Source organism: Portunus trituberculatus, chromosome 46 (assembly GCF_017591435.1).
Source record: "Portunus trituberculatus isolate SZX2019 chromosome 46, ASM1759143v1, whole genome shotgun sequence".
Classification (NCBI taxonomy): Eukaryota; Metazoa; Arthropoda; class Malacostraca; order Decapoda; family Portunidae; genus Portunus; species Portunus trituberculatus.
The window spans coordinates 17,506,591-17,519,638 of record NC_059300.1 but is presented as its reverse complement, the minus strand read 5'-3'; the positions used below and the strand labels follow the sequence as shown (position 1 = coordinate 17,519,638).

The window sequence follows — 13,048 nt, the reverse complement described above, 5'->3', positions numbered from 1 at the left end:
GGAAAGGTACAATATGTACAAATAAATTAATCTAGACTCCAATATAAAGTGAATATACAGCATATTTTGGGGGTTGATAGAATATTCCACATTCCAACAAAACAATGTGTAATACGACATACGAGCAGGCATAAATATCTAAACATATAATATCTAGCAAGCAATATTTAGGAATCCACAGTCTTATCAATACCATTTTTTGCAAAGACAATTGTACTTGTACCAGCACCTTAAATCAAGAAAATTCCCCTGAACGTGATGTACACATAGACCTCTGCATGTAAACCATCACAGGCTACTGAGACCAGACATGAATGAGAGGGGGAAGAGGTATCAAAAGCCTGCCTGCCTGCCTGCCTGCCACAACACCTCAGCAGTCCCTTGCTCTGCCCTGACAAATGGGCAGGGCAAGGTAGAACCTATGCCTCTTGGGGTAGTCTCCAAGGCAGTATGTGATATACAGCAACTGGAATAACAATGCCATCAACAGGCCTGCTTGTGCATGCCACCATTTTCTCCCAGTAATAATTGTATGGCCATATGACTATGCTAAAGAAAGACACTACAGTCACATGTAGTTAACAATAATCATATCCATATACATTATTTCAAAAATAATCTTTGATTTCTCTTAGACAACAAACATAAAAAGCTTAATAGCCATTCCTTTGGATTACTTAATATTTGTCTGTAACCTCTTAAAATAAATAATATCACTACTCCTAATCAATGTGGCACATTTCTCAATCAGGAAATGGCATCTAATTATTTACATAAGCTTTGTATAAAAATCCTTTTTCCAAATTTAAAGGAAATTTAAGACTTTGGTAAAGACATTAAAAATAAAATCTAATTTTGACTATCACCATGGATACTATACCCTAACCCTTCAGTGGCTGTGTTCACAGTACCTTGCCACCTTATAAAATGACCTAGAATTATAATGTAAGCCACTCATTGACTGTCCTCTAAAGGTCTCTCCAAAATAAGTGTACAAGCTAATATAAAAAAAAAAATCACCAGAAAATAGCAAATATAAATATATATATATATATATATATATATATATATATATATATATATATATATATATATATATATATATATATATATATACGTATGTCTTACTGTACATAAATACAGAATATTCTAAATTATAAAAAGCATCAAGACTGAAAAGAACAAATTTGGGTAGGACCTTCAGACAGCAGTCAGTCAAGAAACAAATTTCTTTCTGTGTGATGAAGGCAAGAACAGCCTTCCCTGACAGTCACACAAATGTTTTCTTTAATAAATAACATAACATGGTAAGATTTTAATCAAAAGCTAAACCATACCACTTCATGAAATAAATAAAAATAGTATTCTCATAATTATGCCAGAAAGTATCACACTGACAGCAAATAAAAAATATCTTTATAATTTACTTGAGTGGTATAAGTCAACAAATCTTAGAAAGCATCTTTCTGCCAACTAAGTGTGTGGCAGCTCACCTTACCAGGGTGTTATACTACTGCCGTGCTATCCAGCACAGCTGACCCCCAAACTGGGCCTGACCTCAGTCTCGCCGTGATCTCTTTGAGCGCCCCACGTGATGGCTGCTCTCTACTTCACCACCAATGCTCCCTCTCTTCTTTGTCATGGTCACCTGAAGTAAAAATTAAGGTTTTCTTAATGAGTATCTTTCATTCAGATGATAGGATCATCTAACTGGTTAAAAACAAAATATACAAATCTGATGATACTAAATTTTCAAATGCACAAGAAAAATAACAAATACAGTGCAGCTAGCTCCAGGTATGCTGCCGTTATTTGGTCCAGCAACGTCCAGCATACTGCATCCAATACGTAGAGTTCATTCTTCACCCCCAACTGCCCATTATAGAAGCATTTTTCATGTTATGCTAACGTTTTGTGTAATTAAAATGCTAAATTTCTTTTTCCCACCATTAGTCCTAAGCAGGAAGCACATGTTTAACTCACTCCCAAAACATTCTGAAAAAGAGGATGAAGCAAACCTCCTTGGACAGATGTTTTGTGAAACACCCTGCAGAGAAAAAAAGCAAAGAAAACTAAGGAATGTCCCATGGAATGCACTCCTGATCTCCAAGATACTTTATAAAACCCAGTTTATTTATCTGCATTTTCTTTTGCTATGCTTTATTATGTTTTTAAACAATATTTATCTATTGATACCTTTTCCTTAGCAAAAATACTATTAAAAAATTTGTGGTGTTTTTTGGGGGGCTAGAATGTATTAAACCCTTCATCACAAGGCCATTTTTGCTACCGTTCAACCCCACAATACAAGCCTTCCTGCAGACCCCCCAACCGCTACACATACACCCACTCAACTTGCCTTTTTACCTGTTTTTTCAGACATTTTGAAAATATTTTTTGCTTAACACATACAGGGAATCCTCGCAATTCGACAGGGGTTACGGCGGTTTTTCATCGTCGAATCAGCGTTTATTCGAATCGTGAAGCAATTTTTCCCATAAGATACTTAAGAATTAGGGGGGATAGAGGCCAACCTCCAGCCTAACATCACTATAATCTCTAAAAAAAAACATTAACTCAGACTAATTCAGTACTATTAAAGGTTTCATTTATATCTAACTTTTTTTATTAAACACACTAGGGTGGTGTACAGTACACTTTTGGAAATGAAAACACTTGCAGCGGTCTTGCAGTACTTGTCCCTCTTCTTCCAAATTGATGATACTGTTGATCTAAGGACACCTATTTGCACTGCAACCACACTGTGAGCTATACCTGCCTCATACTTTCTTATAAGCTCAAGCTTATCTTTGAAAGGCAGGAAATTGTGCTTCTTACGTGGAGGTGGCTTTGCGCGGAATAGTCTAAGCGGCATGGAGGCAAGAGATGGAATGGCGGAGCATGGCCTGCACGGACAACGCCTGGGGCGAGAGAGACGCAGAGGAAGCGACACACAGGCAGTGTTGCCAGACTTTGCTAATGAAAAGTAGTAGAAGCATGCTTGAAAAGTAGCGGATTTCACCACAATGTAGCCCAATACAAAAAAACTACTACGTATTACTTTAACTACTATATTTTGTACTTACTACTGTCTGCTCACATTTCTTTCCATGGGGTTAGAGGGAGGGGAGTGGAGTCCTTTTTCACGATGTACCATTTTTTCCATAAGTTTTTTCTGGCTTTTTTTTTTTTCATTTCCATTCTTACCTAAATTTAACCAAAATATTTCTCTTCATCTTAACAAAACTTATTCATTCTTATTGCCTTAAAGATTTTTCCTTTCACTTCCTCTGCATCACTTTTTTTTAGATTTGCATTATCTAATAAGTCATTTTCTTGACATATGGTGAGGCGAGAGAAGTGTGATATCATCAGTTGCCAACTCATGACAAAAAAAGAAAAAGCACCAAAACTACATCGTTCTCAATGTCACGGTTAATATTACTACTATTATTATTTTTCTTACTTTTATTAATGTTGTCAATATCATCATTATTATTGTTAACATTTAGAAAAATTGCAAATGTAGCCCTATAATGTCATCAAGCAGCCCAAACATATAATGAATTAAGTAGCCCAAAAAATCGCAGGTAGCAGATTATGAATTTAAGTAGCGCATACTCTTCAAAATTAGCCCAATCCGCTACTTTTTGCCCAATCTGTGCGGCACAGGGTAGCGTCGGTTTACACTTTCACCTGGCAGGCTGGGGACGAATTTGTGGTGGTGGCGGATTTGACCAGGTGGGTGGCGCGCGAGATATGAATGTCGAATTGGTGAGTCAGTTAGTCAAACCTTGAGGATTGGGTATTAATTAACTGATTTTGAATTGACAATAATTCAAACTGCGAACAGTTGAATCACGAAGATCCCCTGTACTAGATACAGTAAGTCCTTGTTATACAGTACATATGCGTTCCTGAAAACCTTACCACAAATCAAAATTACCATATACCGAACCCATTATAACATGTAATAAAAGGGAATGTGTTCCAGCACGTCAAAAAGTCACCCCTACAGAAATTAAAATACATGAAAATAGTCATATATAAAAAAAAATATGAAGTACTATCATACCTTGCCAAACACGAATTCGCCAAACACAAATCTCGCGTATACACGAATCGGTAAAATATACCATATTTCGCCAAGCACGACTTTGACTCGTGATTGCACAATTTGCTCTCCATTTGAATCTCCCGTTGGTCCTGGTGGATGCATGCGACCTCCCCTCCCAAGCCTCTTGGACTCGCCCCACACAGTTAGGGGAGAAGGCTTTGATGATATGACTGAGGAAGATGTAGATGATGTGATTGACTCACATGATGCTGAGCCTTCACTTGAAGAGTTGCTGCAGCTGGAGGAAGAGGCAAGAGGAGGTGCTGATGATGAGGATCTTGATGATGATGAAGAGACCAAGACTGTCTTCACCATCAAGACTCTTCGTAATTTGCTGAAAGTCATGGAAGATGCAACATCCCTCTTCACTGAAACAGATCCCATCCTGGAGAGGAGCATTAAGTTCAAGAGGGGTGTTGAGGAGCTTCTTGTGCCCTACAAGGAGACCTTACGCCATAAGGGAGCATCTGCCAGTCACAGGCCCATCACTTCATATTTCAAGCCCTCTCCAACCAATAAACAAACTAAATAAGGTACTAGTACTGTATTTAAATAAAATGTGTTTGGTACTTCATTTATTGTTGTTTTTTTTTCAGTCTTTTTGGTAAAAAAGTTTTTTTTGGGGGGAGGATCTAGGAACCTAACCCCTATTTTCCCATAGGGCCTATTATTCGCCCAACACAAATCTCGCCGTGCACGATGAGCTCAGGAACATAACTGTCATGTTGGGCAAGGTATGATAGTACTTCGCAAAAGAAATAAACAGAAAATGTTTTATTTACCTTTCACTTGCCATGTATTCTATCAGATGGTGTCCCTTCAGAAGCTAAGGGACAATAGGGATTTCAGCCCTTACTCATCTTCCATTGAGTGGGCAGATGAGAATACGACTTCATTGTCTGCACTGTCGGAAGCAGATGTGGAAGGGCCAGCTGTAGCAGGGTCGGCAAGTGTGACAGGGACGGCATGTCTGATTGGCTTGAAGAACAAGTAAATGGAGGACTGTTTGGTTTTTCTTGTTTTTTCATCATAGATGTCTTGATAAATTTTTGACACTTTTCTATACGTCATGAGCCACTTTGCTACTCCTGGCAGGATTTGGGTCACGTTCCTTCAGGGTTTCCAGAGCTTTTTCGATACCACCGAGACATTCTCTAAAAGTTTTGATGTCCAGGCCACGCACAGGTTCTTCTTCCTCATCTCCCTCTTTTTCTGCCTCCTATGATGCCTTGTCTAGCTCTATAAGTTCATAATTTGAGAGAGGTTTAGCATGGCTTTCCAAAAGATCTTGAACATTATCATTATCAACTTCATTGAAGCCTGCCCTATGACACAGATTTACTATGTCATTTCTGATCACACCAATGTCGTCTTCAGTGAAGCCTGGGAAGTCATGCACACATTCTGGCCATACTTTATTAAACGCTAAGTTCATGGCAGACATCTTCACTTTGTCCCAAGATGACTTGATGTTATCTAAGGTGTGCTTGATGTTATACGACTTCCACCATTCTCTGATAGTGGGCTTGCCAGGCCCATCTGTGCCCTTTATCAGTTGCTGCATGGTTTGCCGCTGGTAGCAGGCTTTAAATGTTTGTCATAATTATTATGAATATATTTGTGCTTACAATAGACCCTTTAATATTCCATTTATTCATCCAATGAGTAATGCATGTAAGTAATATGTAATGCAGTTAAAAAAAAAAAAAGAGGGGGGGAAGGGAAAAGATAACAGGCTCCAAGGGTGGTCAAGTTAAAGTCAGTACTGTAAGTGGTGGGGAGATGTGGCTTGGATGACGTCATCACCCCTGCTCCCCCGCGCTGTGCCCTCTTGGATGACATGAGCGGATACTGTATCTGTGAATTTTTCTTACCGTATATCGAATCGAGGGTAGTAATTTACAAATACCGTAACTGTGAATTTACCGGATAAAGAAGTACCGTATAACGAGGACTTACTGTACTTCAATGAAGATTATGTTAAGTTTAGTTTGGTTTGGATAGCTTGGGTTAGGTTAGGTAAGATTGTGTAAAGCTAAGTAAGGCTTACATTTAGAAAAAATAAAAACTGACATAATTTGTCCTAACATGACCATCATTAATGTGTCTAGTATGTGTTGGACAAAAAAAATATTATAAAATATACATAAAAGCAGGTGAAAAAACAACTTAAATGGGTGGGTGTGTAGCTGTTATGGGAATCTACTGGAATACTTGTATTGCAGGGGGATGGGTGCATTTGGCAAATCACACCATTAACTTTCTTTTTTCCTGTGGTGGCAAAATACACTTGTGTCCTCTCATTCATCCATTTACATATGCTATCTACCACTTCATTGTCAAATATATACATGAAGGCTTCACGTGGGCACGTAAAAGGAGGCAGAGATATGGCAGACAGGTTGGCAGGGTTAAGGTCATCAGCACTGAACATGAGGACTGGGTCTGGCTGCACATCACTGAATAGATCAGACATGAGGCACCACCCATGGTCCATCATGGGCACAAATTCATCCATAAAATCATCTTCACTATCATACTCACTATCATCACTCTCATCATTGCCAGGAAGGTACTCAGTCAGAGTGAAAAATAAATAAGAAAAAAATTAATTAATTAATTAATTAATTAAATAAAACAATAAAAATAAAATAAAATAAAATAAAATTCACTCACACACACTACAAGCCAATGTGCCTACTAAGAAGTCCACACAGGCAGCATTGATCCACTCAGAATGAATGCATTAATCAAACTGAGGAGGACACATGTCCTGCCAGGGCACTGGCCAAGAGGCTGTGACATATGCCTATAGCAACATACTAATTGGCTACTAGAATAGTGGGAGGGGCTTCCCCAGTGTGTCTGTGCACCCATACAAGGCCTCAGACAGCACTCCAAGCCATAATACAAACATTTGATTTTTCTATTGAGATCCTATTGCCAATCTCATACACGCATACGAGCTTGTATGTGTGTACGAGGAACCAATTCTCGTGTACATGTACAATCTTTTATCAAAGGGGTTAATGGTAATGATGTTTTCCATGCCCTCACTGGCCTAAAACCTCAAAAGGCTTATGGACCTGATGGGGTCTCTCCTATTGTTCTCAAAAACTGTGCCTCCATGCTTGCACCTTGCCTGGCCACTCTTTCAACTTTGTCTAGCGACTTCTACCTTTCCTTCTTACTGGAAGTTTCCCTACATTCAGCCTGTTTCTAAAAAGGGTGACCGTTCTAATCCCTCAAACCACCGTCCTATAGCTTTAATCTCTTGCTTGTCTAAAGTTTTTTAATCTATCTTGAATAGGAAAATTCTTAAATGTCACTTCACACTTCTATCTGATCGCCAGTATGGCTTATGTCAAGGTCGCTCTACTGGTGATCTTCTGGCTTTCCTTACTGAGTCTTGGTCATCCTCTTTTAGAGATTTTGGTGAAACTTTTGCTGTCATGTTAGACATATCAAAAGCTTTTGATAAGAGTCAGTCAGGAATAAAGCTTTGATTTCCAAACTGCCTTCCTATGGTGTCTATCCTTCTCTCTGCAACTTTATCTCAAGTTTCCCTTCCAACCGTTCTATTGCTGCTATGGTAGACAGCCACTGTTCTTCTCCTAAATCCATTAATAGTGGTGTTCCTCAGGGTTCTGTCCTGTCACCCCTTTCTTTCTATTATTCATTAATGATCTTAACCAAACTTCTTGCCCTATCCACTCCTACATTGATGATACCACCCTTAATCTATCCACATCCTTTTAGAGACGACCAACCCTTCAGAAAGTCAATAAATCATGCACGGACACCACAGAATACCTGACTTCTGATCATTCTAAGATTTCCGATTGGGGCAGAGAAAATCTAGTAGTTTTCAATGCCTAAAAAACTCAATTCCTCCATCTACCAACTCAACACAATCTTTCAGACAACTATCCCCTCTTCTTCAATGACACTCAACTGTCTCCCTCTTCCACAATGAATATCCTCTGTCTGTCCTTTACTCATAATCTTAACTGGAAACTTCACATCTCATCTCTTGCTAAAACAGCTTCCATGAAGTTAGGTGTTCTGAGACGTCTCTGCCAGTTTTTCTCACCCCTCCAACTGCTTACTCTGTATAAGGGCCTTATCCTCCCATGTATGGAGTACTATTCACATTTTTTTTTTTTTTAAATACCATATGGGCTTTTTCACGCGAATTTATGGGCTAAAGGGGATACTTTTTGGGGTACCTATCTCAAAGCCCGCCCGCTAGGAAACCGCTGCCCCGCGTGAGGAAGCCCAACCTACACTGTTTGGAGGGGCTCCAGTCACACAGTTTTAGTAGATAGGGTGGAATCAAGAACTTTTCGTCTCATGAACTCCCCTCCTCTGACTAACTGTCTTTAGCCTCTTTCTCACCACCGAAATGTTGCATCTCTTTCCATCTTTTATCACTATTTTCATGCTAACTGTTCTACTGATCTTGCTAACAGCATGCCTCCCCTCCTCCTGCAGCCTCACTGCACAAGGCTTTCTTCTTCCTCTCATCCCTATTCTGTCCAACTCTCTAATGCAAGAGTTAACTTAACCAGTACTCTCAATCATTCATACCTTTCACTGGTAAACTCTGGAACTCCCTCCCTGCATCTGTATTTCCAAATCCCTATGACTTGTCTTCTTTTAAAAGGGAGGTATCGAGGCATTTGCTCCCTAATTTTGGCTGACGCTTTTCCACTTTTTAGTGAGCTAGCACTCAAGTGTGCCTTTTTTTATCTTTTCTTTTTTTTGCCCTTGGCTGGCCCTCTTCCCTACATAATAAAAAAAAAAAAAATTTTATTGGGTTCAAAGGAATCACACCAGACATTTTCATGTATTGTGACTTGTCCTCCCGACGACCTCCCTCCTCCTCCCCATCCTTCTTCCCTCCTCTTCTATGTTATCCATCACCAGCCTTCACTTACACTATGCACAAATCAAAATTATAAAAAAAAACACATTGAAATTTTTATAAACTTGAGATTTTGCTAAGATTAGAATGAATTACCTGATTTATAGGTATCAATAGTCACACTTTTTTAATACTCAAACAGCTATTTCAGAATAAATCAAGTTCAAGTATTGAGTCTCCACTATACTTCATATTTGTTATCATTGAGGTATAAGAAAGTGTTTTATACCAGCTTAGGTATGGATGTCATCCTGTTGTAAATTACCAATATGTAGTACATACTCATTTAATCTTTTCCAATTGACATTCTCACAAATACTTTTGAAATACTACAAAACCTTGTCCTATCACCACCAGTACAACTGAGAGAAATTAGATGTCATGAATGGTGCACAATGTAATGAAGATAAGGCAACAATAGATATTATTTAGTCACCAGTAGTACATGGCTTAGTAGCCAAAAGTGGACAATAAAGAAAAATATGCAATAGCAACTTTTAGAAGCATGGAAAAAATGTTATCATCGTCTATACTAAAACATTTAATGTGTGAGTGTGCTCAAATATTATCAGTGATCTGCTCTCTCATACTATCAGATCAAACTAGCCGAATGGCAAGCATTCTGACACCTACTGAGAATTTCATCTTTTTTTTTGGCACCGACTGTATGACCATCTTGCACTCTTCTTAACCTCCAAAGAAAAAAAGGCTAAATAACTTTTTTCTGTTCCCTACTACATTTAAATTTTGGAAAAGTAATTATCTTAACACATCAATATGCCTTTTGATGTAAAATTCATGTAATAAAATTCACACTAGGGAACTTGGGCCAAGCACAATCCTCAGCCAAAGATGAGGTCTAATCCAGTATTGTTTACATCTGAAATACACTGCCATACTCAATGTACTGCCCTGATTCTCACTGCCCTTATTATCATGAAGGTTGATAAAATGTCCAACAATCATTGTTTATAGAAGCAACACATGAATCTTCCCTCCTAGCCACCAACTAAGTGAAGTACATTAAGGCAGAAGCAATCCTATCTTAATCTAAGGCTGGCTTCTGCCATAATCTCAAGTAACAAAAATTACTGGAATTTTGTTTTCAGCTTATTTGGTATGACATTTTCATGACTTTAATGTAAGTTAAAACTTCAAAGGCAAAACAAGGCTTGTTCTAGCTTACATCTTTTATAAAAGAAAAAAAAAGTTCCCTGCGTGACAAGATACTGAACAAAACTTTTGCTTGGTTTTCAGTAAAATAATGGCTGCCTTTTATAACTTTGCTATGAAAGTTACTGAAAAGATCAGTTGTGTGTGCTGATAATTATATGGAAAGCTTCTTCCATGAAACAAGAAAATTTAAGGGAATCAGAAGCTCTTCTCAAGCTAATGGTACAACAACTCATGAGATATCAGGTGGAGGCCTCAGCATAAAAATCTTATGTTAGATGAATTCAGTACTTGATTAAGGAATCCTGGATCAGGGAAGACAATATGAGCTGGGGCTAGTAGCTATCAAGGAATTGATAACTGCCTCAAGGAACACCTCAGCCATTACTACACCTTGATTCAGAACTTCTTGGTTATAAACTTAAATCCTCAAGTTTATCCAGCTTCCTGTACTCTAGTTAAGGCTCCTGACGATTTCTCTATATATCTCTTTTCAGAGCTAAGATGATATCACACAGAAAACAGGTTCAATTATTAATCATTTCAGAAGAGAACTTTGGGAAATATTTCAATTTATAATATGTTAAGCTGCACTCTCTGTTTCCTAATCTAACACAACCTTACCTGTTAAAAACTTAGTTATACAGTATATAGAATGTTGAGAAATAAAAAAAATCATGAAGTAGCTTACAATGGAATATAATATAACTCATGGTCAAGATAAGCACTCACCTGTGATTGTGCTGTGAGCTGAAGAGAAATGGCCTGAGAATTAAGTTTGTCAGCTAGTAATAGATCCCGTAGCCCTCGCATCTTGGCTGAAGCAAGTCTAACTGGTGGCCAGCGGTGCATCATTTCACTTGGATCCAATTCCTGCAAGAGTACATTGGGTGAACCCCACATGTACACCAATTTTGCATTTCTCCAAAATACAACTGTACCAACAATATAAGGTTATACATAGTGAAAACAGGTTTTCTGAGTAGGCAACCATTATCAAAAGTTAAGGCACATAAACAAATATAATAGGTCTAAGCATGTTAACAGTTGTAGCTAGCACCAACCTGGCTTTCTGTTTCCCCAGGAGAATGACAAGAAACTCCTAATCACTATTCTTTGAAGGACCATCAGTATGGATTAAAAAGACAAACAAATAAAGTGGAACTGATAAATGGCAGAATGAAATCATTAAGGAATTAAACTGAGACATCAGTAAGGTAAAGTGTTCAATAGTTATATATATATATATATATATATATATATATATATATATATATATATATATATATATATATATATATATATATATATATATAAAAATCTTCTTCCCATGATTGTACTCTTCCCCCAAATTTCCAAAGCATGTCATGCCTCCTACCATATCTTGCAGGAATGGTTGTACCTTAATGTGGTATAAAGTGTTTCTAAATATTGTAATTCATTGTTGGGAAAAATACGCTTATAATCAGTGCATACTTATTTTCCATGTCTAATAATACGTAGTGATAGCGAAAAGTTTGAGCAAAAGACGTAAACAACTGTTGCCTTTAAATACAGTAGACATTTAAAGACATTTAAATGGTTCATGACACCTTATTTGCCAAGCGATTTTCCTTTAAGCATGATGACATTCTCCAAATGTACTGGGATGCTTCTTGACAGTTCTTCTACATGACTGGGAATAATATTTTTCCAAATATCTTGTACTTCTATTTTTACCTTTCCTACAGTTGAAGCATCACTATCCTGAAGCTGTTTTTTAATATGTCACACAGCTTTATCAGATACAGCTTTATTAGATAAAGTGGAATCAAAAGCTTTTTGTATCATGAACTCCCCTCCTCTGACTGACTGTCTTCAGCCTCTTTCTCACCGCCGAAATGTTGCATCTCTTTCTATCTTTTATCGCTATTTTCATGCTAACTGCTCTACTGGTCTTGCTAAATGCATGCCTCCCCTCCTCCTGCGGTCTTGCTGCACAAGGCTTTCTTCTGCCTCTCATCCCTACTCTGTCCAACCCTCTAATACAAGAGTTAACCAGTACTCTCAATCATTCATACCTTTCACTGGCAAACTCTGGAACTCCCTGCCTGCTTCTTTATTTCCATCTTCCTACAACTTAACTTCTTTTAAGAGAGAGGTGTTGAGATATTTGTCCCTTGCTTTTGGACGACTCTCTTTACCTTTTAAGGAACCTGTGGCTCCAGTGGGCCTTTTTTTTTCTAACATTTGGTTGCCAATGGCACTGCATAATAAAAATAAAAAAAATAAATAAATAAAAAAATGCTCTATGGGCTTCAGGTCTGGTGAATTCCCAGGCTACTTTTTTTTAAACAGTCCTCTAACCACTGGGTAACAGACAGAGCTGTGTGAGGAGGAGCTCCATCTTGCATAAACCAACTAGCGTTACACTTATCAAAAGTTTCCAGCAGGTTATCACACAGTAACTTGAAATAATAACTGTGCTGATCTATACTCTCACTTTTTTCAAGAAACACTAAAGTGTCAACTCCACCAAAAGCAATGCAAACTCAAACCATAACACTTGGAGCAAGCTTTACCACTTTGGCTGTATAGTGTGGGTCATTGGGGTCAGATCCCCTGTGGCACCTCACACGCTTGGATCTGCATCCCGATGACACCACAAACGTTGATTCGTCACTCCACAAGACTTGGTCCCAGTCTTCTAGGGTCCAATCCCTATATTTCTTACAAAAAGCTATGCGATCACTAATGTTGTTCCCACTTAGCAAGGGAAGAATTTTGGCACAACAACTATGATGATGTAAATCTTTGAGTAAATGATCGGAGATACAAGTTACAGATACATC

At 38.1% G+C, this 13,048-nt stretch overlaps 1 protein-coding gene across 1 annotated transcript in view; it reads right to left on the bottom strand.

The window, feature by feature from the left end:
* LOC123519823 (menin-like) overlaps nt 1-13,048 on the bottom strand; it is an 80,556-nt gene that overhangs the window by 18,238 nt on the left and 49,270 nt on the right. Inside the window, exons 7-8 of the mRNA XM_045281340.1 lie at nt 10,950-11,090; nt 1,499-1,648 (exon numbers count right to left, since the gene is read on the bottom strand). Coding sequence (XP_045137275.1) covers nt 1,559-1,648; nt 10,950-11,090 — 231 coding nt within the window. The 3' untranslated portion in view covers nt 1,499-1,558. The remainder of the gene's footprint in view (nt 1-1,498; nt 1,649-10,949; nt 11,091-13,048) is intronic.